We start from the raw sequence: 22,731 nt of genomic DNA, 5'->3' as shown, positions 1-22,731 counted from the left end.
GTATACATTTTAATTAAACAAAAAAAAATTTTTTAAAGATTTTATTTATTCATTTGTCAGAGAGGGGGTGAGAGCCAAGCAGGGGGAGAGGTAGGCAGAGGGAGAAGCAGGCAGAAGGAGAAACAGGCTTCCACCTGAGCAAGGAGCCCAATGTGGAACTCGATCCCAGGACCCTGGGATCATGACCCGAGCTGAAGGCAGACACTGAACTGACTGAGCCACCCAGACATCCCTAAATGAAAATTGCTTTAAAGATTTCGTTTGTCAGAGAGAAAGAAAGAGAGCACGGGAGGGAGCACAAGTAATTGAGGTGTCAGGCAGAGGGAGAAACAGGCTCCCCCCTGAGCATGGAGCCTGATGTGGGACTTGATCCCAGGACCCTGGGATCATGACCTGAGCTAAAGGCAGACACTTAACCTACTGAGCCACCAAGACATCCCTTAAGTGAAAATTTAATGTGGTGCAACCTGATTTCATTTTCAAGTCATTTTGATAACATCGCTTTTATCATACATTTTAGCTTGTCTAAAATTTTTGCTTTAATTATTTGGTACCTGTTATGTTGAGAGACTGTATTAATTTGTTCTCTCTCAAATAAAATATGTAACTAGAAGTTATAACTTGTTTTAAAAAGGAGCTCTTTCTTTTTTAGCTTATTTTCCCTGCTTATTTTGGTATATAGAGATATTAGAACTCAGATTCTTTTTATAAAACATTAAATTAGTTAAACCCGCATTAAAATTTATGGTAAGGTTGCTTGTCATCACTGAAAAAATTAAAATAATTATAGTTTAGTTTAATAAATGGATTATATGCAAGTACTAGCTAAACAAACTGCTAAATGAACAAGGTAATATATTTAAAAATTTATAATGGCATAACATTTTTTGGGGGGAGGAACGCAAAACATTTAATGATACTTTTAGGGATGAATATATAATTTTAGCAATTTACCAGGAGATTTTAATTTGTTCATATTATGAGGAGTCCTCTTGAATGAATAGCTGCTTCATATCGTAGATACTCCTTAGGTGTAGGAACAAATGATGCTTATTAGTTTTTATATGAATAAGTCTGTTTGTTTTCCAGATTAGCACTGTGATGAACTCAGTCTGTTACCTTGGTAGTATTTTCAAACAGTTAAACAGTAAATGGGTGGGCGCCTGGGTGGCTCAGTGGGTTAAGCTGCTGCCTTCCGCTCAGGTCATGATTTCAGGGTCCTGGGATAGAGTCCTGCATTGGGCTTTCTGCTCAGCAGGGAGCCTGCTTCCTTCTCTCTCTCTCTCTGCCTGCCTCTCTTCCTACTTGTGATCTCTCTCTCTCTGGGTCTAATAAATAAATAAAAAATCTTAAAAAGTTTTAAACAGTAAATGGAGATAATGTATTTTAAAGATTCTATTTATCTATTTGTCAGAGAGAGAGAGAGTGCATGCACACAAGTGGTGAGAGCAGGAGGCTGAGGAAGAAGCAGGCTCCCCACTGAGCAAGGAGTCCGATGCAGGACTTAATTCCAGAACTCTGGGATTGTGATCTGAGCTGAAGGCAGATGCTTAACTGACTAAGCAACCCAGGCATCCCAATACAATATAATATTTAACAAACATTTCAATATGGGATCCATTTCTTCATAGAATAATGTGCTTTTGTAATGAAAAACAGCTATACATACACCCAGCAACGTTCTCATAGTTTGTACAAGAGGAACCACCAATTAAATAGTTTATTCATAAATAAGTGCTGATCATAAATAAATCCACAATAGTTTTTCTACTTCCTCTGCCGTTTACTTTCCTTAAAATGTTACATGGCCACCACAGGTGGCTATTTTCTTTCATTCTGCACTTGGTTTTATGATTGAATTAAATATTTTTCAACCTCATTTAGAATCTACTTCAGAAAGTGCTATGGAAGATTCACCTACTACAGATCGATTGAATTTTGACCGATTTGATATATGTAGATTGTTACAGCATGGAGCATCACTTTTGGGATCTGCTGGTGCAGAATTCGAAGTACAAGATGAAAAATCAGGTATGTAGTAGTCTTGTAGAAGAAAGTTTGAAATGTTTGTGTTCAGGCTGATTTATTACTTTGTATGCTACATATCAGTCATGCAAAATCTTAATAGATGTTACAAAATATAATTTGATAGACATTTGCTGTTGGGGAAGGGGAGGCATAGTGGGTGGAGAAGACAAGCAAAAGTATTTGGTCTAAAACTATACCATATGAATATTTTCCTCCTTTTAAGTGAATATGTGCCATAATTATAAATTGTTAATAAGTTACATATTAGTATTTCAGCAGGCATTTTATTATAGAGAAATTACAGCTTTTGATACTGTTTTCATAATTCTGGACATTTGAGAGGCTTTATGACAGCTTTCTTTTTATCATGTGTTTTAAATAATTGGATCTCATGCTGGTGACCAGAGCAAACACTAAAAATGAAAAGATAAATCTTGGAAAGGAAATCGTCCTATTGTCTTTAAACTTACAGAATCCATCTGGATATAAAATAAAATTTTTGGCCATTCAGAATTGATGCCTTGAGTAGAAAAAATTGATGTTTTTAATGGGTTTCTGTAAGTAAGTTGCTCTTTTGACTAAAACCAAAACAGAACAGTTTTTGTTGCTAATAAGATTAATTACTCAGACACATCTGTCTAGCTAAATTAATGAAATGATCACTCATTCATCTTAAAAAAAATGTTAAACAGCCATTTACTCTTGCTTAATATAGCTTCTATCGAAGGATCTCTGGTTAACCTCAGAACAACATAGGTTGTTGAAATGTGCAGGTCCACTTATGTGCAAATTTTTTTCGGTAAATTCAGTACGGTACTGTAAATGAATTGTCCTTATGATCTTAATGTTTTCTCTAGCTTAGTTTATTTTAAGAATATAGTGTATAATGTACAGATATGTGTTAATTAACTGTTTATGTTACTGGTTTTTGATCAACAGGAGGCTATTAGTATTTAAGTTTTGGAGGGGTCAAAGTTATACACAGATTTTCAACTGCTTTGGGCGTCAATGTCTCCAATCTCTGTCTTGTCCAAGGGTCAATTGTAGTTTACTTATTTTGGGGAAAGAAGAGGAGAATTTGGTTAAGTTCCAGAAAAGCATAGTTTTTCTAATAAGGGAGGTAGAAGTCATTTCAAAAACTTACTGATTTGAAAAAAATTCTCTCTAAACAGTAAGTTTTGTTTACTGATTTTACTGTTGTACTCATATGAGAGATCATTGGCCCTTATCCAGGAGTAAAAGTCAGTGTCACCATTGTCACTTAAAAAAAATATGTATTTGGGTCTTATCCTTGAGATTCAGATTTAATAGCTCTGTAGAGAGTTCTAGGACATTGTATTTATTTAATTTTTATTTTAATTAAAAAATTTTTATTTAAAATGAATTTAGTTAACATATAGTATGATAGTTGCCTGTAACACCCAGTGCTCATTATCAAGTGCCTTCCTTACTGCCCGTCATCCAGTTATCCCACCCCCCACCCCAACTCCCTTCCAGAAACCTTGTTTCCTGTGGTTAGAGTCTCTTGTGGTTTGTCTCTCTCTCTGTTTTTATTTTATTTTTCCTTCCCTTCTCCTATATTCATCTGTTTTGTTGTTTAAATTCTACATTGTAAGTGAAAACATGGGATTTGTCTTTTCTCTAACTTAAGTCGCTAACTAGTTCCATCCATATCATTGCAAATGGCAAGATTTCATTCTTTTTTTTTTTTTAAAGATTTTTTTTTTTTAAGATTTTATTTATTTATTTGACAGAGAGAGAGAGAGAGATCACAAGTAGGCGGAGAGGAAGGCAGAGAGAGAGAGAGGAGGAAGCAGGCTCCCCACTGAGCAGAGATTCCCGATATGGGGCTCGATCCCAGGACCCTGGGATCATGACCGGAGCCGAAGGCAGAGGCTTTAACCCTCTGAGCCACCCAGGAGCCCCAAGATTTCATTCTTTTTGATGGTTGAGTAATATTGCATTGTATATATACCACATCTTCTTTACTCCTTAATCTGTCGATGGACATCTGGACTCTTTCCATAGTTTGGCTGTTGTGGACACTGCTGCTATAAACATTGGGGTGCAGGTGCCCCTTTGGATCACTGAATTTGTAGCTTTAGGGTAAAAACCTAGTATAGTGCAATTGCTGGGTTGTAGGGTAGGTCTATTTTCAACTTTTTGAGGAACCTTCATACTGTTTTCCAGACCGGCTGCCCCAGCTTGCATTCCCACCAACAGTGTAAGAGGGTTCCCCTTTCTCTTCATCCTTGCCAACCTGTGTTGTTTCCTGACTTCTTAATTTTAGCCATTCTGGCCAGGGTGAGGTGGTATCTCATTGTGGTTTTGATTTGTATTTCCCTGATGTTGGGCACTTTTTCATGTGTCTGTTGGCCATTTGGATGTCTTCTTTGCAAAAATGTCTATTCATATCTTCTTGGGCTCTTTCCATATTTTGGCTGTTGTTGACGTTGCTGCTATAAACCTTGGGGTGCATGTGCCCCTTCAGATAATTACGTTTGTGTCCCTTGGATAAATATCTAGTAGTACAGTTGCTGTAGGGTAATTGTATTTTTAACTTTTTGAGGAATCTCCATACCTTTTTCCAGAGTGGCTGCATCAATTTACATTCCCACCAATAGTGTAAGAGGGTACTTTTCTCCACATCCTCACTAACATCTGTTGTTTCCTGACTTGTTAATTTTAGCCATTCCGACTGGTCTGAGGTGGTATCTCACTGTGGCTTTGATTTTGTATTTCCCTGATGCCAAGTGATGTGGAACATTTTTTCATGTGTCTGTTGGCCATTTGTATGGCCACTGTCTGGAGAAAAGTCTGTTCATTGTTCATGTCTTTGCCCATTTCTGGACTGTATTTTTTGTGGGTTTTTTGGGTTTTGAGTGTGATGAGTTCTTTATAGATCTTGGATATTAGCCCTTTATCTGATATGTTGTTTGTGAATGTCTTCTCCCATTCCGTAGGTTGCCTTTTGTTTCGTTGACTGTTTACTTTGCTGTTTAGAACCTTTTAATCCTGATGAAGTCTGAGTAGTTCATTTTTGCTTTTGCCTTTAGAGATGTGTCTAGCAGGAAATGGCTGCAGCTTAGGATGCAAGGGTTACTGCCTGTGTTCTCCTCTGGGATTTCGATGGATTCCTGTCTCATACTGAGGTCTTTCATCCATTTTGACTCTGTTTTTGTTTATGGTGTAAGGAAATGGTTCAGTTTCATTCTTCTGCATGTGGCTGTCCAGTTTTCCCAACACCATTTGTTGAAGAGACTGTCTTTTTTCCATTGGATATTCTTTGTTGCTTTGTTGAATATTAGTTGGCCATACAGTTGAGAGTCCATTTTTGGGTTCTCTGTTCTGTTTCATTGATCTCTGTGTCTGTTTCTATGCCAGTACTATATTGTCCTGATGATTATGGCATTGTAATACAGCTTGAAGTCTAGGACATTGTATTTAAAAGAAAAAAACCTCTACGGGTAACTAATACATAACAAGGATTGCTGATTAGTGCTCATTTAAAATTCTCTAATTAGATTTTCTTTACATGTCTGTTTATTTGTGTTTGTTTCCTCATACATGAAGGACACATACATGATTAGTATAGGTGCTAGGCTGCTCTTCCTTTGCAGTTGTGTAGGTTATTTCCTCCTTTCCCTGGAATGAGAAGTCTGATTTTGGGTTCTGTGTGCGTGTCATGGACTAGTATTACCAAACCATGTATGTACTATTTCTTCCTATACATACAGAACTATGATAAAACTTAGTTTATAAATTACATGTAAGAGATTGACAACAATAATATAAAATAGAACTATTATAATGATATACTTTAATAAAAATTATATAAATTTCTCTAGAAATGTCTTCCTGTAATATACTTACCCTTCTTGTAATGATGCGAGGTAATAAAATGCCTAGATGATGAGATGAAGTAAGGTGAACGACATAGAGATCATGGTGTAAGTGTTAGGCTACTATTGTTAGCCTAACGACCTGAGGATATGTCGAAAGCAGGATCATCTGCCTCTGGACTGTTGACTGTGGGTAACTGAAACCATAGAATGTGAGACCACAGATGAGTGGGGATTACTGTACCCCAGTTCCCATTCCTCCCTCCCTCCTGCCCCTGGCAACCACCATTCTACTTTCTGTCTTTATGAATTTGACTACTCTAGGTACTTCATATAAGTAGAGCCTTAACAGTTTTTGTCCTTTTGTGATTGGGTTGTTTCACTTAACATAATCTCCTCAGCATTCATCTATGTCTTAGTATATGTCAGAATTTCCTTCCTTTTTAAGGCTGAGTAATATTCCAGTGTGTGTTTATACCACATTTTGTATATTCATCCATCAGTAGATACTTGGGTTGCTTCTACTTTTTGGTTATTGTAAACAATGCTGCTATCTTTGAACATGGGTATACAAATATGTTTTTGAATCCCTGCCTTTATTACTTTTGGTTATATACCCAGAAAAGGAAGACTGGATCACATTGAATTTCTATTTTTAATTTTTTTAGGAACTGCTATACTGTTTTCCATAGTGGGTATACCATTTTACATTCACACCAGCAGTGGACAAGATTTTCAGTTTCAGGGTGCCTGGGTGGCTCAGTGGGTTAAAGCCTCTGCCTTCGGCTTGGGTCATGATCCCAGGGTCCTGGGATCGAGCCCCGTATTGGACTCTCTGCTTGGCGGGGAGCCTGCTGCTCCCCGACTTCTTTCTGCCTGCCTCTCTGCCTACTTGTGGTCTCTCTCTCTCAAATAAATAAATAAAATCTTTAAAAAAAAAAAAAAGAAAAGGATTTTCGATTTCTCCATATCCTTGCTATGTTGGGGGCCCATAGGTGGTGTATTAAACTAAGAACATGCAGATTATGACCTGCTGAATGAGAATGTATAAACGACCCACATGGAGTTGGCACGTAGCTCCCCAGCATCGAGTTACTATTTGGGGAAAGTGAAATACTCAGGTTGTTTTGATTGAAGACATGATTTTAGTTCACTCGCACAAAGGAAACAAAGTCACATTGGGCATGGAGCCTACTTAAGAAAAAATAAATAAAATCGGTTTATTTCTCCAGGAGTGGATCTCATTTTATATATATTTGAAAATTAACAGTATGGGGGGATATGTCAATGAAAAGTCCTAGAGTGTTTTGTTAGCTAGAACACTATTTTTTTTTTTTAAAGATTTTATTTATCCATTTGACAGAGAGAAATCACAAGTAGACAGAGAGGCAGGCAGAGAGAGAGAGGGAAGCAGGCTCCCTCTGAGCAGAGAGCCTGAAGCGGGACTTGATCCCAGGACCCTGAGATCATGACCTGAGCCGAAGGCAGTGGCTTAACCCACTGAGCCACCCAGGCGCCCCTAGAACACTATTTTTAAATCATAGTTAGGGCTCAAAGAGATTGTGAGTATGGTTTGTTTTGTTGTAATTTTAATAGTTAAAATTTTTAATCAAGTTTGGTCTTCATTTAGTAGAAAATTTCTTAAATGAGATTTAGAGGAAATGCATTTCTTTTCTGTTTAAAGGTGAAGTGGATCCTAAAGAGAGGATAGCACGCCAGAGGAAACTGTTACAGAAGAAACTTGGTCTTAATATGGGAGAAGCCATTGGAATGAGTACTGAAGAACTCTTCAATGATGAAGATTTGGATTATACCCCAACTTCAGCAGCTCTTGTAAACAAACAACCTGTAGGTAAAATCTTTGGTTGTTCGATTGCAAGTAAAAACACAACGGTTTTGGCTCATATTGCCATTTAATTGCAGTTTAAAAAAAAATGCTGTTCTGCTAATTGCTGCTTGTACCATCATATTTTAGTATCTTCTTAAATGGATTTCTAATACCAGATACTTTTTTTTTTTTTTAAATATTTTATTTATTTATTTGACAGAGATCACAAGTAGGCAGAGAGGCAGGCAGAGAGAGAGGGGGAAGTAGGCTCCCTGCTGAGCAGAGAGCCCGATGATGCACAGGGCTTGATCCCAGGATCCTGGGATCATGACCTGAGACAAAGACAGAGGCTTTAACCCATTGAGCCATCCAGGTGCCCCTAACACCAGATTCTTAAGAGACAGAAGTTCAACCTACCTTGCAGACTCTGAGTTGACTGTGGGGGATCTTTTAGGAGTTACTGCTGTTGAGAGATCCTAGTTGCTTTTTCCTTTGTTTTTTAGTGGAAAAAAAGAATAGTAAAATGCTTTGAGAATGTGGAAGATAGTAAGGGCTAGTATGATGGTACTAAAAATCTTTAGAGCTATGACTTATTCTTTTATTTGAGAAAGTAACAGACATGGTAACAAGGACACTTTCAAACAGTGCAGAAAAGTATACAATATGAAGTAAAAGAAGTTTTCAGTAATTGACTCCCATGTCCTCGTGCCCCACAGACAACCCTTTATAAATTACTTATACATATATACACGAGTATATGTGTCTTTTTAAATCATATTTACCTTTTCCCATTTCATATAGCTGAATGTATCAGCATATACAGATCGATTATACATTTTTTGATAGCTTCATGCTCTATTGTTGTATTGGCTGTACTATAACTTTGCTCCTCCCTTTTCTCTATTCTTCCAATTTCCACTGGATGCCTACATGCTGCTTCTGCCCTTTTCTTTCTTTCTTTCTTTTTTTTTTTTAATGTCCCAGCAGTAAAAGCTATGACTGTCTCCTCAGAAAAATTCATGCAAGTGAAATATTACCATTCGAGCGGTTTGGCATTCTTTCCTCTTGCCCCTGCAGTATCTTTTAGGGTTTTCTAGTCCTTGTTAGAATTCCTGCTTTGTAGTCATGGAACATTTACCTTCTCTTCTTTTGACCTTTGCCTTTGCCTTTATACTGGTTATTCTCCGAACTATCAGATTTTGGTAGCTTTTTAGGGTTAAGGGAGTATGTGTTGATGAATAACTTTTGCAGACAGGAAAATAATTGGACCATTCTAGAGGAAAAAAAGAGTATAAAGAGGCAGAAGGTATAATGACATCAGGAAGGAACAGAGAGAAATGGGGTACAAAGGGAAGCATAAGGTGTAAATAAATAAAGAAGACAATAGAATAAAGGAGGATGAAAATATAGTAATGTGATCACAGTGTGGTAATTGTGTATGATACCAAAAAAAGGTGGGCCGGGTATATTAGAGAAAATAGGCTGTAGACGGAATAGTTGTATATGGAATGGACAACAGCCAGTTTGAGGTTTGCAGGATCCAAGTTGGGTTGGTCTTATAAGTCATGGACCTATGGTAGGAGTTGTTTAATGTTGCCCTTTGCCCTAGGTTCATCACTGCTTATATTTATGCCAGTGGTCCCTAGACCAAGACTATTAGGGCATCCATATGAGTGATCCTGATTGGTTATCAAAGTGTGAATTTCAGTTGACTCTTAATCTGTTGTTGAGAGCAGAGAGGATTTTTAGGCTTGAGTTCAAAGCATTTCTATCTCATAGCCTTTATAATGTCATGAATGGAAAAGAGCAAAAACCCCTGGGTGATGCAATCTGTTGAATGTCCGGTTCTTGGTTTCTGCTCCGGTCATGATCTCAGGATTGTGAGATCTCGAACCTGGTATCGGGCACTGAGCTCAGCAAAGAGTCTACATAGTTTCTCCATCTCCTCCTACGCTTCCCGTGTGTGCATGGGTGTGCTCTCTCTCTCTTAAGTGAATATATAAATCTTAAAAACTCCAAAAAACACAAAAGCAAAAAACAGTAGACAGTGACTGCTTTAAGAAGAAAGGAGCAAGGGGTGCCTGGGTGGCTCAGTGGGTTAAAGCCTCTGCCTTTGGCTTGGGTCATGATCCCAGGGTCCTGGGATTGAGCCCCAGTTCTGGGAGAGCTTCCCCCCTCTCTCTGCCTGCCTCTCTGCCTATTTGTGATCTCTGTCTGTCAAATAAATAAATAAAATCTTTAAAAAAAAAAAGAAGAAGAAAGAAGCAATATGGGCTATGTTGACTATAGGATGCTGGGGATCACTTATGGCTGTAATTTTTAGTTCTTTCAACAGATGGTTATTAGTATATTGATCTTTATTATAACTTTTGGGTGGTGTTATGGTTGTTATTCTGTTTTTATTTTAAATCTGGTATAATTTAACATACAGTCTTATATTAGTTTGGGGTGTACAATTTATTGATTCAGCAATTCTGTACATTACTCAGAGCTCATGAAGATAAATGTACTCTTAATCTCCTTCACCTGTTTCACCCATACTTCCATCCACCTCCCCTCTAGTAACTATCAGTTTGTTCTCTATAATTAAGAATCGTTTTTGGTCTGTCTCTTTTTTTTTTTTTCTTTGTTTTGTTTTTTAAGTTCTACATATGAGTGAAATCATATGGTATTTGTCTTTCTGTGACTTACTTTGCTTAGCATTATCCTCTCTAGATCCATCCATGTTACTGGAAATGGAAAGATTTCATTTTTTATGGCTGAATAATATTCCATTTTATCTACATACTGCATCTTCTTTATTATTGTGGTTATTTTGAAGTATTACCTTTTCTGTGAAAACCCTCTCTGTGGGTTATGATCCTACATTTGTACCACATCTGTGACAATAAAAGTTAAGAACACAAGCATCTTTTGGGAATTGGAAGAATAGGGAAAAATGAAGAAGAGAGTGAAAATATGGTAGAGCCATACAACAAAATAGCATGATACTGTTAAAATGTGGTCAATTTGGATATAGTGAAATTTATAGTCATAGTCCTCTTCTGAGGCTAAGATTATGGGTATTTTTTTTAACTTCCAAAGTTAAAACAGCATTCTTTTGTTCTTTTAGACTCTCCAGGCAGCTGAATTGATTGACTCAGAATTTCGAGCAGGAATGAGCAATAGACAAAAGAACAAAGCTAAAAGAATGGCCAAGTTATTTGCAAAACAGAGATCCAGGGATGCAGTGGAAACTAATGAGAAGAGGTAGTAACCTTTTTTTGCTTATTCATTTAAAATACTGATGCTTTGTAACTTAAATCTGTGTCTGTTTGATTTTTAAAAACATTTGCTGACATTGTCTTTGGCATGGAATACCATTTGGATTGTCGTGCTCAATTTTCAGAGATTATTTACTAGTTCTAGGGAGGAGGACAGCTTCCCCAGAATAATTTACATATGAAGATTTTTTTTCTTACTAATTGACCTTTGGGTGGAGGCTGAAGCTCTTCCAAGGGAAGTGCATTCCAGGTAGAGAGAACAAGTATAAATGCCTTAATCATAGACTGTTCAAGAAACAGAAAGACAATATGTCTAGGATGAGTAGACAGAAGTGAGGCTAGTACAGTGAAGTCAGAGAGAGATGGTCTAAGGGCCACAAGTTAATAAAACTATGTGAATATAGAACTGTCCCAGCATTACATCATCTGTCTTCCAGCTTGGGGGCTAAGCCAAATAGCAGGTAATAATAAAGGTTGGTTTACCTAATCTTGTCGTAGGAAAAACTCCAGACAAAATCACTGTCCTCATTTTTTTTTAATGTAGTAATAAAAGTGGTATCTGTGTATGATTTGGAACAACATTTCTCAGAGTAGTTCAAAACAACCTTCTTCTGAAGCACTTTGAGGAATGTATTAAAATACTGTTTTTGATGCTCCACTTAGCTGTGTTGAATCAGGATCTTAGTGGTGGGCTAGAAGTGTTTGAGTAAAGAATAAATTAAATGCTTGAGAACTTAAAAAGTTTTTTTGCAGGTGACAGAACCTTTTGTTTTTTCCATTCATATAAAGCTAAAAAGTAAGTGTCCACGGCATTTATTTAAAGACTAGGCACAAAGGGGGAATAAATAACAAAAATCTACTTGCTATACATTTTTACCTGGGGTTAAATTGTTTTTTTGTTTGGTAGGGGGTTTTTTTAGTATGAAAATTTTATGAAGCCTTATTAAACTATAAAGTTTTTTAAGTGAACAACTCACTAGGATTGTATATAGTAATTAATGTTTCTATTGGCTTTGTTCATATAAGCATATTTACAAATATTTGAATATTGAAATAGTTTGACCTTATTTTTCAGAGTTTAAAATTCATTCATTCCACAAATATTTATGACTGCCTTCTAAGTGCTAGATACTGTTTTAGGCCCTCAGGATGCATTGATGAATAAAATAGATAAGAATTTTGCCTTCATGGAGCTGGTATTCTCTAGAGGGAAAAATAAAGGAGGAAGATGAGGGGCACCCAGCTGGGTCAGTCATTATAGCATGCAACTCTTCATTTCTGGGCTGTAAGTTCCCCACGTTAGGTGTAGAGATTACTTAAAAATCTTTTTTTTTCTTTTTTCAATGATTTTACTTATTTGAGAAAGAGAGCACAAGTGGGGGTCGGGGAAGAGGCTGAGGGAGAGGGAGAAGCAAGCTCCCCAGTGAGCAGGGAGCCCAATGTGGGGCTCAGTCCCAGGACTTTGGGATCATGACCTGAGCTGAAGGCAGATGGTTAGCTTAACCGACTGAGCCACACAGATGCCCCCAAAATAAAATCTTTTAAAAAAAAATATAAGTAGGGGCACCTGGGTGGCTCAGTGGGTTAAGCCGCTGCCTTCGGCTCAGGTCATGATCTCAGGGTCCTGGGATCGAGCCCCACATCAGGCTCTCTGCTCAGCAGGGAGCCTGCTTCCCTCTCTCTCTCTCTCTCTCTGCCTGCCTCTCTGCCTACTTGTGATCTCTGTCTGTCAAATAAACAAATAAAATCTTTTAAAAAAAAAATATATATATATAAGTAAGTAAATATACTATATATATGCATATATCATGTTAATGATAAGGGTCAAGAAAGACAAAGGAGAAAAAACAAGGAAGGAACATGTGAAATGTTTTGTGGGGAGTTTGAAATTTTAGGTAGGATGGTCAGAGAGGGATTCACAGAGGTGGCTTTCATTAAAGATCAGAAAGAAGTGAGGATACCAGTCCTATGAATATTTGGAAAAGACATTCTAAGTAGAGGAACAGCAAGGGCAAATGCCTGGAAGGAGAAACATGCCTAACAATTTCAAGGGCAGTATGATGACCAACCAGTGTGGCTAGATTGGAGAGAGCTAGGGGAAGAATAATAGGGAGTGAATTAGGGGAATAATAATTAGGAATGATATTCAGGAGGGTCAGATTTCTTTCATCACCTTTAGAAAAAATGGTTGGTCAAATAAGTCATTGAGATGGGGAGGATATTTATAGAGAATAATGCTGTGTATAACTTAACTGTGCTAATTTTCCTTTCTGTTAATACTGAATAAAATAATTTTTATTTACCTTCTCTTTTGTAATGCTTTACTATACTATTTACTGATTTTTTCAAGAACTAGTATGATTATAGTATGTTACTCAGTGTATTAGTTCCTTCAGGGTACAAAAGCCTAGTAAAATTATGCTGGGCCAGATTTAGGTTGTTAGACAAAGACAGTTTAAAAAGGAGAAGAGCTGGTTGTTGAGAAGAAGTAAAAAAGACTTGTTAGATTTGAGATTCAGTTTGAAAGCAAGAATTCACAGATCTGTTTTACATTTAGCAGTGAGGATAGGAAAATATAAATATAAATATATATATATATATATATATATATATATATACACATATATATATATTTTTAGGAGAATATATTTTACTCAAAACTTTTTAAGTGGTTAATCTTATTTGGTATATGAAATTTTAAGCAAACCGTATAAGTAGAATATGGCAAAACATTTGTTCAAATGATGAATTCTCTTACGTTCTTTGTGGTTCACATTATTCCTTATTAACTTTTTTAAATGGTGCCTTTTATTTTTTAGCAATGATAGCACTGATGGGGAACCAGAAGAAAAGAGACGAAAAATAGCAAATGTTGTTATTAATCAGTCTGCAAATGATTCCAAAGTCTTGATTGATAATATTCCAGACAGTTCTTCCTTAATTGAAGAGGTACTATTGAAATGTCCTAAGGTGTCTTTTGAAGTTGTTTGTTATTTTTCATGCTAATATGTCGGTAGATAGTATTTAATAATCTAGCCATTGAGAGAAATTTTATTATAAGTATCTTTACTTCATTAGTAAAAAATTTATTTAAAATTTTAAGGCCTATTATTACTAGATCTACAAATAAATACACTTTATTAAATTACTTAAATTGTTAGCATAAAACAGATCTTTTGGATTAGTAGTAATTCTGTTTTTCTTATTCAGACAAATGAATGGCCTTTAGAAAGCTTTTGTGAAGAACTTTGCAATGACCTTTTTAATCCCTCCTGGGAGGTAAGATTTCTTCATTCCAGCTTCTCTCAGCTCTACTTTTTTTTTTTTTTGGGCTAATAAAGGGAGTCATGTCCAGCACAGTCTGTTTTGTTAGGGTCCCTTTTCTTCCTTGTGTACCTCTCGGAACCACTGACCCAGGCACTTCATATCAATCACCTTCTAAGTAGAAAACTTGAGACAGATTTTTATCTTCCATACACATAATTGTCATATTTCTTTAGTGAACGTTCTTTTCATTTTTTTTTTTTTAGCTGTAGTATAAGGACTTGCATATCTCTCCTAAATAGTAAAAACTTCTTTTTTACATGGACAGTTTTGATTAAGAGCAGTAGTTTCCAAACCAGCTTTTTAGTCTCAGAAATACTTCTTTCAGTCTCAGAAATACCTTTATTTTTTTTTTTTAAGATTTTATTTATTTATTTGACAGAGATCACAAGTAGGCAGAGAGGCAGGCGGGTGGGGGGGGGAGCAGGCTCCCTGCTGAGCAGAAAGCCTGATGTGAGGCTCAATCCCAGGACCCTGAGATCATGACCTGAGCTGAAGGCAGAGGCTTAACCCACTGAGCCACCCAGGTGCCCCTCAGAAATAAATCTTGATCAGATCCCAATATGTAAAAGAGATGAAAGTGAAGTACCTCTGATTGAAGTTGAGGATTGGTGGTCTCAAAGCATTCTGTCCTGCGTTGGTTGGCTTCTGGGTAATTTAAAAAGCACTGCTTTGGAATACCTTTTAGCATTTCTGTTCCTTGGTGTACTTCTGTTTAAAGTTATTCAGTTCTTAAATTGAGTCTTGAATACGTGAGTGCAGCATCAGTGGCCCATTTCCTTCTTTAGATGACACTTCAGAAGGCCACGGGGTGACAGTGAGGCATTAGTCATGAGACAGTTGAATTATTTTCTTTTCACATTTATCCTGGTAGGTTTGGAACTTAGTTTTAATATATATATTTCTAAAATATCGATGTTGGACTTAGAGGATAATGCTGAATGCAGATAAAGGGTAGGGAAGTGACAGCCAAATAGATTATTATCCCAGAAGGATTTTAGAATAATTGTGTTCTTAGTTTGATTTTAGAACAATTTGACATAACCAAATTGTGAATTTAATATATATAATTTTTCTTAGAGAACAGAAGAAAAGCATTTTTTCGAAGTGTTGCTTAAGTTTATTCTGATTTCTTAAAAATGTAATATCCTTTTTCATATGGAAGAAAAGTTAAACTCAGTTTCTTAAGCATTTAGTCTCTGACATTTTTTTCTTTGTTTTTAGGTTCGGCATGGTGCTGGCACTGGACTTAGGGAAATCCTTAAAGCTCATGGAAAAAGTGGTGGTAAAATGGGAGATAGCACTTTAGAAGAGGTAAGTGTAGTAAAGGACTGGTTATTATGAAGTTTCAGTAGTTGGCTTCCTTTTCCCAAGACAGGAAAGTTAACAGAGTTTGGGCCATGACATAGAAGTGATAAATAGTTAATAATAAGAAATATGGAAAGATAAATATGAGGAAGAAAGTAAAAAGGTTAGGAAGAAGTCTGTTTATTAACAGAAAGAATGAGTTCACAGGAAAGATGTTCAGAAACACTGAGTGGAAAAATATGTAGAAACAGGAGTATTTGAGCAGGATATAGTGGACTGGGAAGTAAAGTAAGGAATAAGAGAATAGTTTGGAGGTCACTAAGCAATATGGTGTAGCATGAGACACTGGTAATAGATACATGACAGATAAGACTGAAATCAGCAACTTTGAGTAGTTTCTTAATTTCTTTTGGAGTGCAAGTAACATAATAGAATTCATGAATTTTAAAGATTTTGGTATGGTATGTTTGAACCTAATCAATCAACAAATATGATGTGGTTAATATTAAAGGTAGTAATTGGGGACTATGCTATGTTTTGGTTATTGTCAGACTAAAATAGTCTGTCCCAATATTTTTTTTTTTTAATTTTTTTTTTTTAAAGATTTTATTTATTTATTTGTCAGAGAGAGAGGGAGAGAGAGCGAGTACAGGCGGATAGAATGGCAGGCAGAGGCAGAGGGAGAAGCAGGCTCCCTGCCGAGCAAGGAGCCCAATGCAGGACTCGATCCCAGGATGCTGGGATCATGGCCTGAGCCGAAGGCAGCTGCTTAACCAACTGAGCCACCCAGGCGTCCCTGTCCCAATATTTTAGATTTGATTTTCAACCTGATGTTTCCTCAATCCCCAATGTGAAGTATGATCTTGATCTGTTAACTAAAAAATGTTTGTTTTAACAGATGATTCAGCAGCATCAAGAGTGGTTGGAAGACTTAGTTATTAGACTCCTTTGTGTTTTTGCACTAGACAGATTTGGAGACTTTGTTTCTGATGAAGTAAGTATCATCAAAAGGAGACTTTGCCTAATCAAATTTCAAATTCAGCAGAAAAAGTTTTTTGTAAATATGAGTTTTCTTCCTTTCTCATTCATAGGTTGTGGCTCCAGTTCGTGAAACTTGTGCTCAGACATTAGGTGTTGTGTTAAAACACATGAATGAAACAGGAGTTCATAAGACTGTGGATGTACTGCTTAAGTTACTGACACAAGAACAGTGGGAAGTTAGGCATGGTGGTTTGCTAGGAATAAAGTATGCTTTGGCAGTTCGTCAGGTAAATACTTCAGTTTTTGAAGCATGTATGGGAGAGTTTTTTTCCTCTCTTAGTTTACTTTCATTAATTATATGAAATGCTCCTAGATTCTTTATGTTACAGATAAGCCAGTATTTCAAGATTTGCCTTCTTGAGGTAGTGTCATAGAACTAGGTGGAGCTAATAAGAATTAAAGTACAAATCAAAAGATGGTTTGTTAGGTTTGAAGACCTGTTCTTGTTTTATAGCAAGACCAGTTCTCAGGGAGGTTTTGTAGTGTAGGATCATACGAGTAGCCTGGGTGGGCTAGCTCTTTTGGGGAGATTGAAAAAATAGGTTGGAGTTAGGAGAAGCAGGAAAGGATGACTTTCCTGCCTTCTTCTCTGCCTGCTTTTGGTTATCTTGGTGTTGAATAAAGAATAGAAGCTGAGGTTCCAGCACCTCAATATAGCCTTACCTTGAAAACATGTTCTGATGTTTTAAGCCACATTGAGTAATAAAGTACTTGATACTGTTGTAGTCTTTTTCAGACGAGATCGGGCGCGTTCAGGGTGGTATGGCCGTAGACTGTTGTAGTCTTTTTCAAATGGGATTAGTTACACATAAGCTTCTATTAAGTTATTTTTCTTTCTTTTTTTTTTTTTTTTTTTTTTACATTTTTATTTGTTAGAGAGTGAGTGAGTACTAGTGGTCGGGGGAGCCAGAGGGAGAAGCAGACTCCCTGCTGAGCAGGGAGCCTGATGCAGGGCTCAATCCCAGGACCCCAAGATCATGATCTGAGCTGAAGGCAGATGCTTAACTGACTCAGCCACGCAGGTGCCCTATGTGATTCCTTTTTAATAAAGATTGGGATTCATGAGGTGCCTGACAGGCACAGTCAGAAGAGCATGTGACTTATGATATCAGGATCGTGAGTTCGAGCCCTACCTTGGGTGTAGAGATTACTTAAATAAGTTAACTTAAAAAAAAGATTAGGATTTATGCTTTCTTACAGTAAATTTAATAAAAAATGTTTAAACACAATAATTTAATTACAAAAAATTAATTTATTTTGATGTTCTGTTTTACAGGATGTAATTAATACTTTATTGCCTAAAGTTTTAACTAGAATAATTGAAGGACTTCAGGACCTTGATGATGATGTCAGAGCTGTTGCTGCAGCATCGTTAGTACCTGTGGTAGAAAGCCTTGTGTATCTTCAGACACAGAAGGTAAATTAAATATTTTTCCATTTTCTTCTACAGAGCTTGTTTACATTCGGGGCGTAGAGTATTAGGAAAAACTGAGTATTTTTTACTCTTTCATCCTCCTATTTTTTTTTTTTTTTAAATTTTATCTTTAAGTAATCTCTATACACAATATGGGGCTCAAACTTACAACTCTGAGTTTTTTTTTTTTTTTTAAATATTTTATTTATTTATTTGACAGAGATCACAAGTAGGCAGAGAGGCAGGCAGAAAGAGAGAGGAGGAGGAAGGCTCCCTGCTGAGCAGAGAGCCCAACGTGGGGCTTGATCCCAGGACCCTGAGATCAGGACCTGAGCTGAAGGCAGAGGCTTTAACCCACTGAGCCACCCAGGCGCCCCACAACTCTGAGTTTGAGAGTGTCATGTTCTACCATCTGAGTCAGCCAGACACCCCATCCTCTTATTTATTTATTTTTTTTTAGATTTTATTTATTTGCTAGAGAGAGAGCAAGAGTGAGAGAGTGAGTGAGCACAAGCAAGGGGAGCAGCAGGCAGAGGGAGAAGCAGGCTCCCCACTGAGCAGGGGGCCTGATGTGGGACTCGATCCCAGGACCCTGGGATCATGACCTGAGCTGAAGGCAGATACTTAACCAACTGAGCCACTTAGGCATCCCCCATCCTCTATCCCCCATCCTCTATTTTTCTTATGATAGATTGTGCTCTGATGTGTACAATTTCACTTACATATTATCCTTGAAGGAGTGAACTTTGTCTACTAATCTACTTCCCTTCCATGTACAGAATATACATAGGGAACATCTTTGAGAATAAAGCAACCCTTTCTTCTTTATTTCACTCCTGGTTTTTAGACATACGGGATTCTTTTTTTTGTTTGTTTTGATTTTGGTTTTGGCTTTAGATTTTTTAAATCTGGTTTCATTTTTTGAAATGGCCTCTTTTACAATCTGTCTGACTTTCTTTTCTATTATTAAAACCAGAACACATATATTTGGAAGTGCAGCAAGCAGTATTTACTTAAGAGCTCAAAAACTAAATTTGTCTTTTCTTGATGATTAGTATTGTTTTAAATATATTAAAGTTACTTTACACAGAGCGTCATGTCTTGTGTGTGTACACTGTATTGTTTTCAGAGTTTGTTTTTTTTACACAAAATAGAGTATTGGCATAAAATGGAGTGTTGGCTATCTTAATTCCTGAATTCTCCCTTCCATTATGAGCCTGGTAAGAAAGGGAAGTGGGAAGTGCCAAAGTAGAGTTGAGTGGCATTTGAAGAGGAATAGAGAATTGCTAAAGGCAAATAATGTCTCCTTAATTTTGCTCAAAACTGGTACTGTCAAAGGCATGGGGATTGTAAATGTTTTTGAATCATTAGGGGCTACAGTCTGGTGTGGCTTGTGGATATTTTGTGTAAAATAAATGTTTTCTTAATAACTGATCTTATAGGTACCCTTCATTATAAATACATTATGGGATGCTCTTCTGGAACTAGATGATCTTACAGCTTCAACAAATAGTATTATGACTCTTCTTTCATCCTTATTAACTTATCCTCAGGTCCAACAATGCAGGTAATTATTTGTAGTTAGTGGGAGTAAAGTAAAAAGTGTTTACATACATTTCCAGATAATGAAACCTAAAAATGAAAGCCTAGCATCTTTAAGAACAGCACCATAAGTTGGGGATGTCAAAGACTAGTATTTTCAAGCAGCCTTTTCTTTTACTCTCTAACCACCAGTATATTTGGGGCAGGAAGGTAAAATGGTCATATTCTTTACCTTTTGGCTATTTTGGTTATATAATTTTTCATCTTGCTCATCCTATGATAGTTAACTTCAGAAATAGAATCACTGCATATTATCTTCATCTCTAGCCCCAGAATTTAGAATTTCAGCTTTATTTAGAGACATTTAGCTAAAGAATTATCATTGAATATCAGCATTATATTTTCCAATATTTGCTCCTCTGTGAACTTTTTCTTTTTTTTAATAATGTCTATTTTTTTTTTTTTTAAGATTTTATTTATTTATTTGACAGAGAGAGAGATCACACAAGTAGGCAGAGTGGCAGGCAGAGGCAGAGGGAGAAACAGGCTCCCCACTGAGCAGGGAGCCTGATGTGGGACTCAGTCCCAGGACACTGGGATCATGACCTGAGCCAAAGGCAGAGACTTTAACCCACTGAGCCACCCAGGCGTCCCTGAACTTTTTCTTGTAATGTTCCTTCCAGCTCTTGCTCTTGACTTCAATAATTACTCATCAGGAAGGGAATACATAATAATGTAATATAATGCCAAAGGTAGAGATTGAGTGAGGCCAAACATAAACCAAAAATTTTAAGTGTCACCTGTTTTCCTCTCCTGATAATTGAAATAAAGTTCAGCTCATTAATGTTTTCCTTACCTTTTAGACTGCCACTGAATTATACTGTTACTATTAACAGTATCTTTGGAGAAAAAAAATAGCACACACACACACACAAATAGTATCTTTGGAGATATTGAAGAAAAAATTCATATGCAACTCTAAAAACCAGAGATGAGAAAATTAAGTACTGTTCATTCTTAGCCTAGTGAGGATGTTTCATAAATATTCATATGATTATGATTATAAATGATTTCTGGCTCTTTGAGATGTATTAAAAATATGTACAGAATATTTCAAATAATAACCTTCTGTGAACACTCTGTTAAATTTAGGCCAGTAGGACAGCCTATAAGTTGGGATAGCGAAGTAAGTGCCTATAAAAGCAAAGGAAGAGAAAAAGTGGTAGTGTATATATATGGGATTTTATAATTTTCAGGTACTTTCTTTTTTTCTTTTTTTTTTTTTTTTAAGATTTTATTTATTTATCGGGGGGGAGGAGAGCGAGCACAGGCAGACAGAATGGCAGGCAGAGTCAGAGGGAGAAGCAGGCTCCCTGCTGAGCAAGGAGCCCAGTGTGGGACTCGATCCCAGGACGCTAGGATCATGACCCGAGCCGAAGGCAGCTGCTCAACCAACTGAGCCACCCAGGCGTCCCAGGTACTTTCAATTAGTAGTGAAAGCTATAGGGATTTTTTTTTTTTTTAAAGATTTTTTTATTTATTTGACAGAGACACAGCAAGAGAGGGAACACAAGCAGAGGGAGTGGGAGAGGGAGACGCAGGTTTCCCGCTGGGCAGCGAGCCTGATGTGGGACTTGATCCTAAGACCCTGGGATCATGACCTGAGCCGAAGGAAGGCAGATGCTTAACAATTGAGCCACCCAGGCACCCCAGAAACTATAGAGATAAAATGAGTTCATCTATGTGAATGCCCTTTTCAAGCTGCAAAATGCAAAAGTTTTTAATTACCCTACATCAGAAGTTGTCAAACTTTTACTGCAAAAGCCCAAATGGTGGTAGTTTTGATTTTGTAGGCCATATCATCGTCAAAACTACTTAGCTATGTCATTGTAGTGCAAAAGCAGCCATAGAGAGTATATAAAGGAGTGAACATGGCTGTGTTCCAGTAAAACTTTACTTAAAAAAAAAACAGTGGGTGGAGTGGGTTTGGACTATGAGCCTTTATTAACAGCAGCCCTAAATAAGGACTTAGGACTTAAAAAAAAAAAAAGTTTAATAGATAGTGTCAGGAAGGCTAGATAATATAAGAAAATGAAAAATCTGTTAATTCAATGTGAAATAATAAAGGTTTTAATTTTTTTGAAGTTGCATTTTTGGAAAATTTGCTTCATATGTTATGTTTGGCAGATACTTTCCAGCTTATGTAAGAAATGCAGCATGTCTTTGGGAGCATGAGCAGTCATACTATTAAGACCTTGTTATAATGCTTTTACATGGATCAAGTCTGTTTTAGCATCTCTGTGCATGTGTTTAAATTAGAATTTTATGAGTAAATTTACTAAATGTGTAAGTAAATGTAAGAAGTGATGTTGCATATAAACTGCAAGTAATGAGTATAGTGTTAAAAGATAGGCCTCCTCAGGATCCACAAAAGAATATATAGTTACACTTGCTGTATTTTTTATTCATGCCTTTTTCTACAGAGTTACATATTTCAAATGCTATTTATAGATCATTTTCTAATCTAAGGTAATTTTTATAAATGCTCATGGTTGTGGCAGGAATCCTGTGGTCCAAGTTATTAGCATTGATGTGGCTTTGCATGTTTTTCCACTTAAATTCTAATCTGTGAAGGAAGATAGTTGAGGTTTCTTTTCTTTTTTTTTTTTTTGAGGTTTCTTAGTAATGCTAAATCAAGATGAAAAATTTCAAAACTATTACCATACCACCGCTTGCTCATTTGATATGTGACAGAGGCGACCCCAAAGAGGGGAATGTAAATTCTGTGCATCTAATGATTACCCATTGGCATTCACCATGGGAAAGAAGGAACAATTAACAATCTTGATTTTGTGTAGCCTGATTGCCAGTTGAGATACATGTCCCATTTTCCTGAGTAAGGACAGATTGAAAATAAGGGCAGTTACATTAGAAAGTTCTTATTTTAAAAAGGTAACTCATGGCATTAGTGCCATAGAACTTAATGTTCATATATTTTTTATGACTGTTTGCTCTGGCTACTCTGGTGCTATAGTAACAGTTGTGAATGAGGATTGTAAATGAATGTTCTTATGAAACTTGTATGTTTTTAGAATTTATCCATCAAGAAAGATACTAGGTTCACAAGGACATGGTTCGATA

The 22,731-nt window shown here is 36.7% G+C and overlaps 2 protein-coding genes across 4 annotated transcripts in view; one reads left to right on the top strand and one right to left on the bottom strand.

Moving 5' to 3' along the window:
• Positions 1–22,731, bottom strand: part of FGFBP3 (fibroblast growth factor binding protein 3) — a 132,556-nt gene that overhangs the window by 35,066 nt on the left and 74,759 nt on the right. Inside the window, exons 3-5 of one of the 3 annotated variants that reach the window (XR_009352527.1) lie at positions 8,116–8,188; positions 5,902–6,067; positions 3,720–5,673 (exon numbers count right to left, since the gene is read on the bottom strand). The exons of 1 other annotated variant lie outside the window; for it this stretch is intronic. The gene's annotated coding sequence lies outside the window, so the exon portion shown is untranslated. Of the gene's footprint in view, positions 1–3,719; positions 5,674–5,901; positions 6,068–8,115; positions 8,189–22,731 lie in introns of those variants that run through there. One more of the 3 variants, XM_059169466.1, reaches the window with a different exon arrangement.
• Positions 1–22,731, top strand: part of BTAF1 (B-TFIID TATA-box binding protein associated factor 1) — a 98,999-nt gene that overhangs the window by 21,867 nt on the left and 54,401 nt on the right. The window contains exons 4-13 of the mRNA XM_059169465.1: positions 1,885–2,031; positions 7,555–7,718; positions 10,811–10,947; positions 13,781–13,910; positions 14,172–14,240; positions 15,510–15,599; positions 16,492–16,587; positions 16,685–16,861; positions 17,911–18,051; positions 19,491–19,615. Of these exons, the coding sequence (XP_059025448.1) occupies positions 1,885–2,031; positions 7,555–7,718; positions 10,811–10,947; positions 13,781–13,910; positions 14,172–14,240; positions 15,510–15,599; positions 16,492–16,587; positions 16,685–16,861; positions 17,911–18,051; positions 19,491–19,615 (1,276 nt within the window). The remainder of the gene's footprint in view (positions 1–1,884; positions 2,032–7,554; positions 7,719–10,810; positions 10,948–13,780; positions 13,911–14,171; positions 14,241–15,509; positions 15,600–16,491; positions 16,588–16,684; positions 16,862–17,910; positions 18,052–19,490; positions 19,616–22,731) is intronic.

Source organism: Mustela lutreola, chromosome 4, assembly GCF_030435805.1.
Source record: "Mustela lutreola isolate mMusLut2 chromosome 4, mMusLut2.pri, whole genome shotgun sequence".
Taxonomy (NCBI): Eukaryota; Metazoa; Chordata; class Mammalia; order Carnivora; family Mustelidae; genus Mustela; species Mustela lutreola.
Note: the sequence above shows the minus strand (reverse complement) of the source record. Positions and strands in the feature narration are given on the sequence as shown.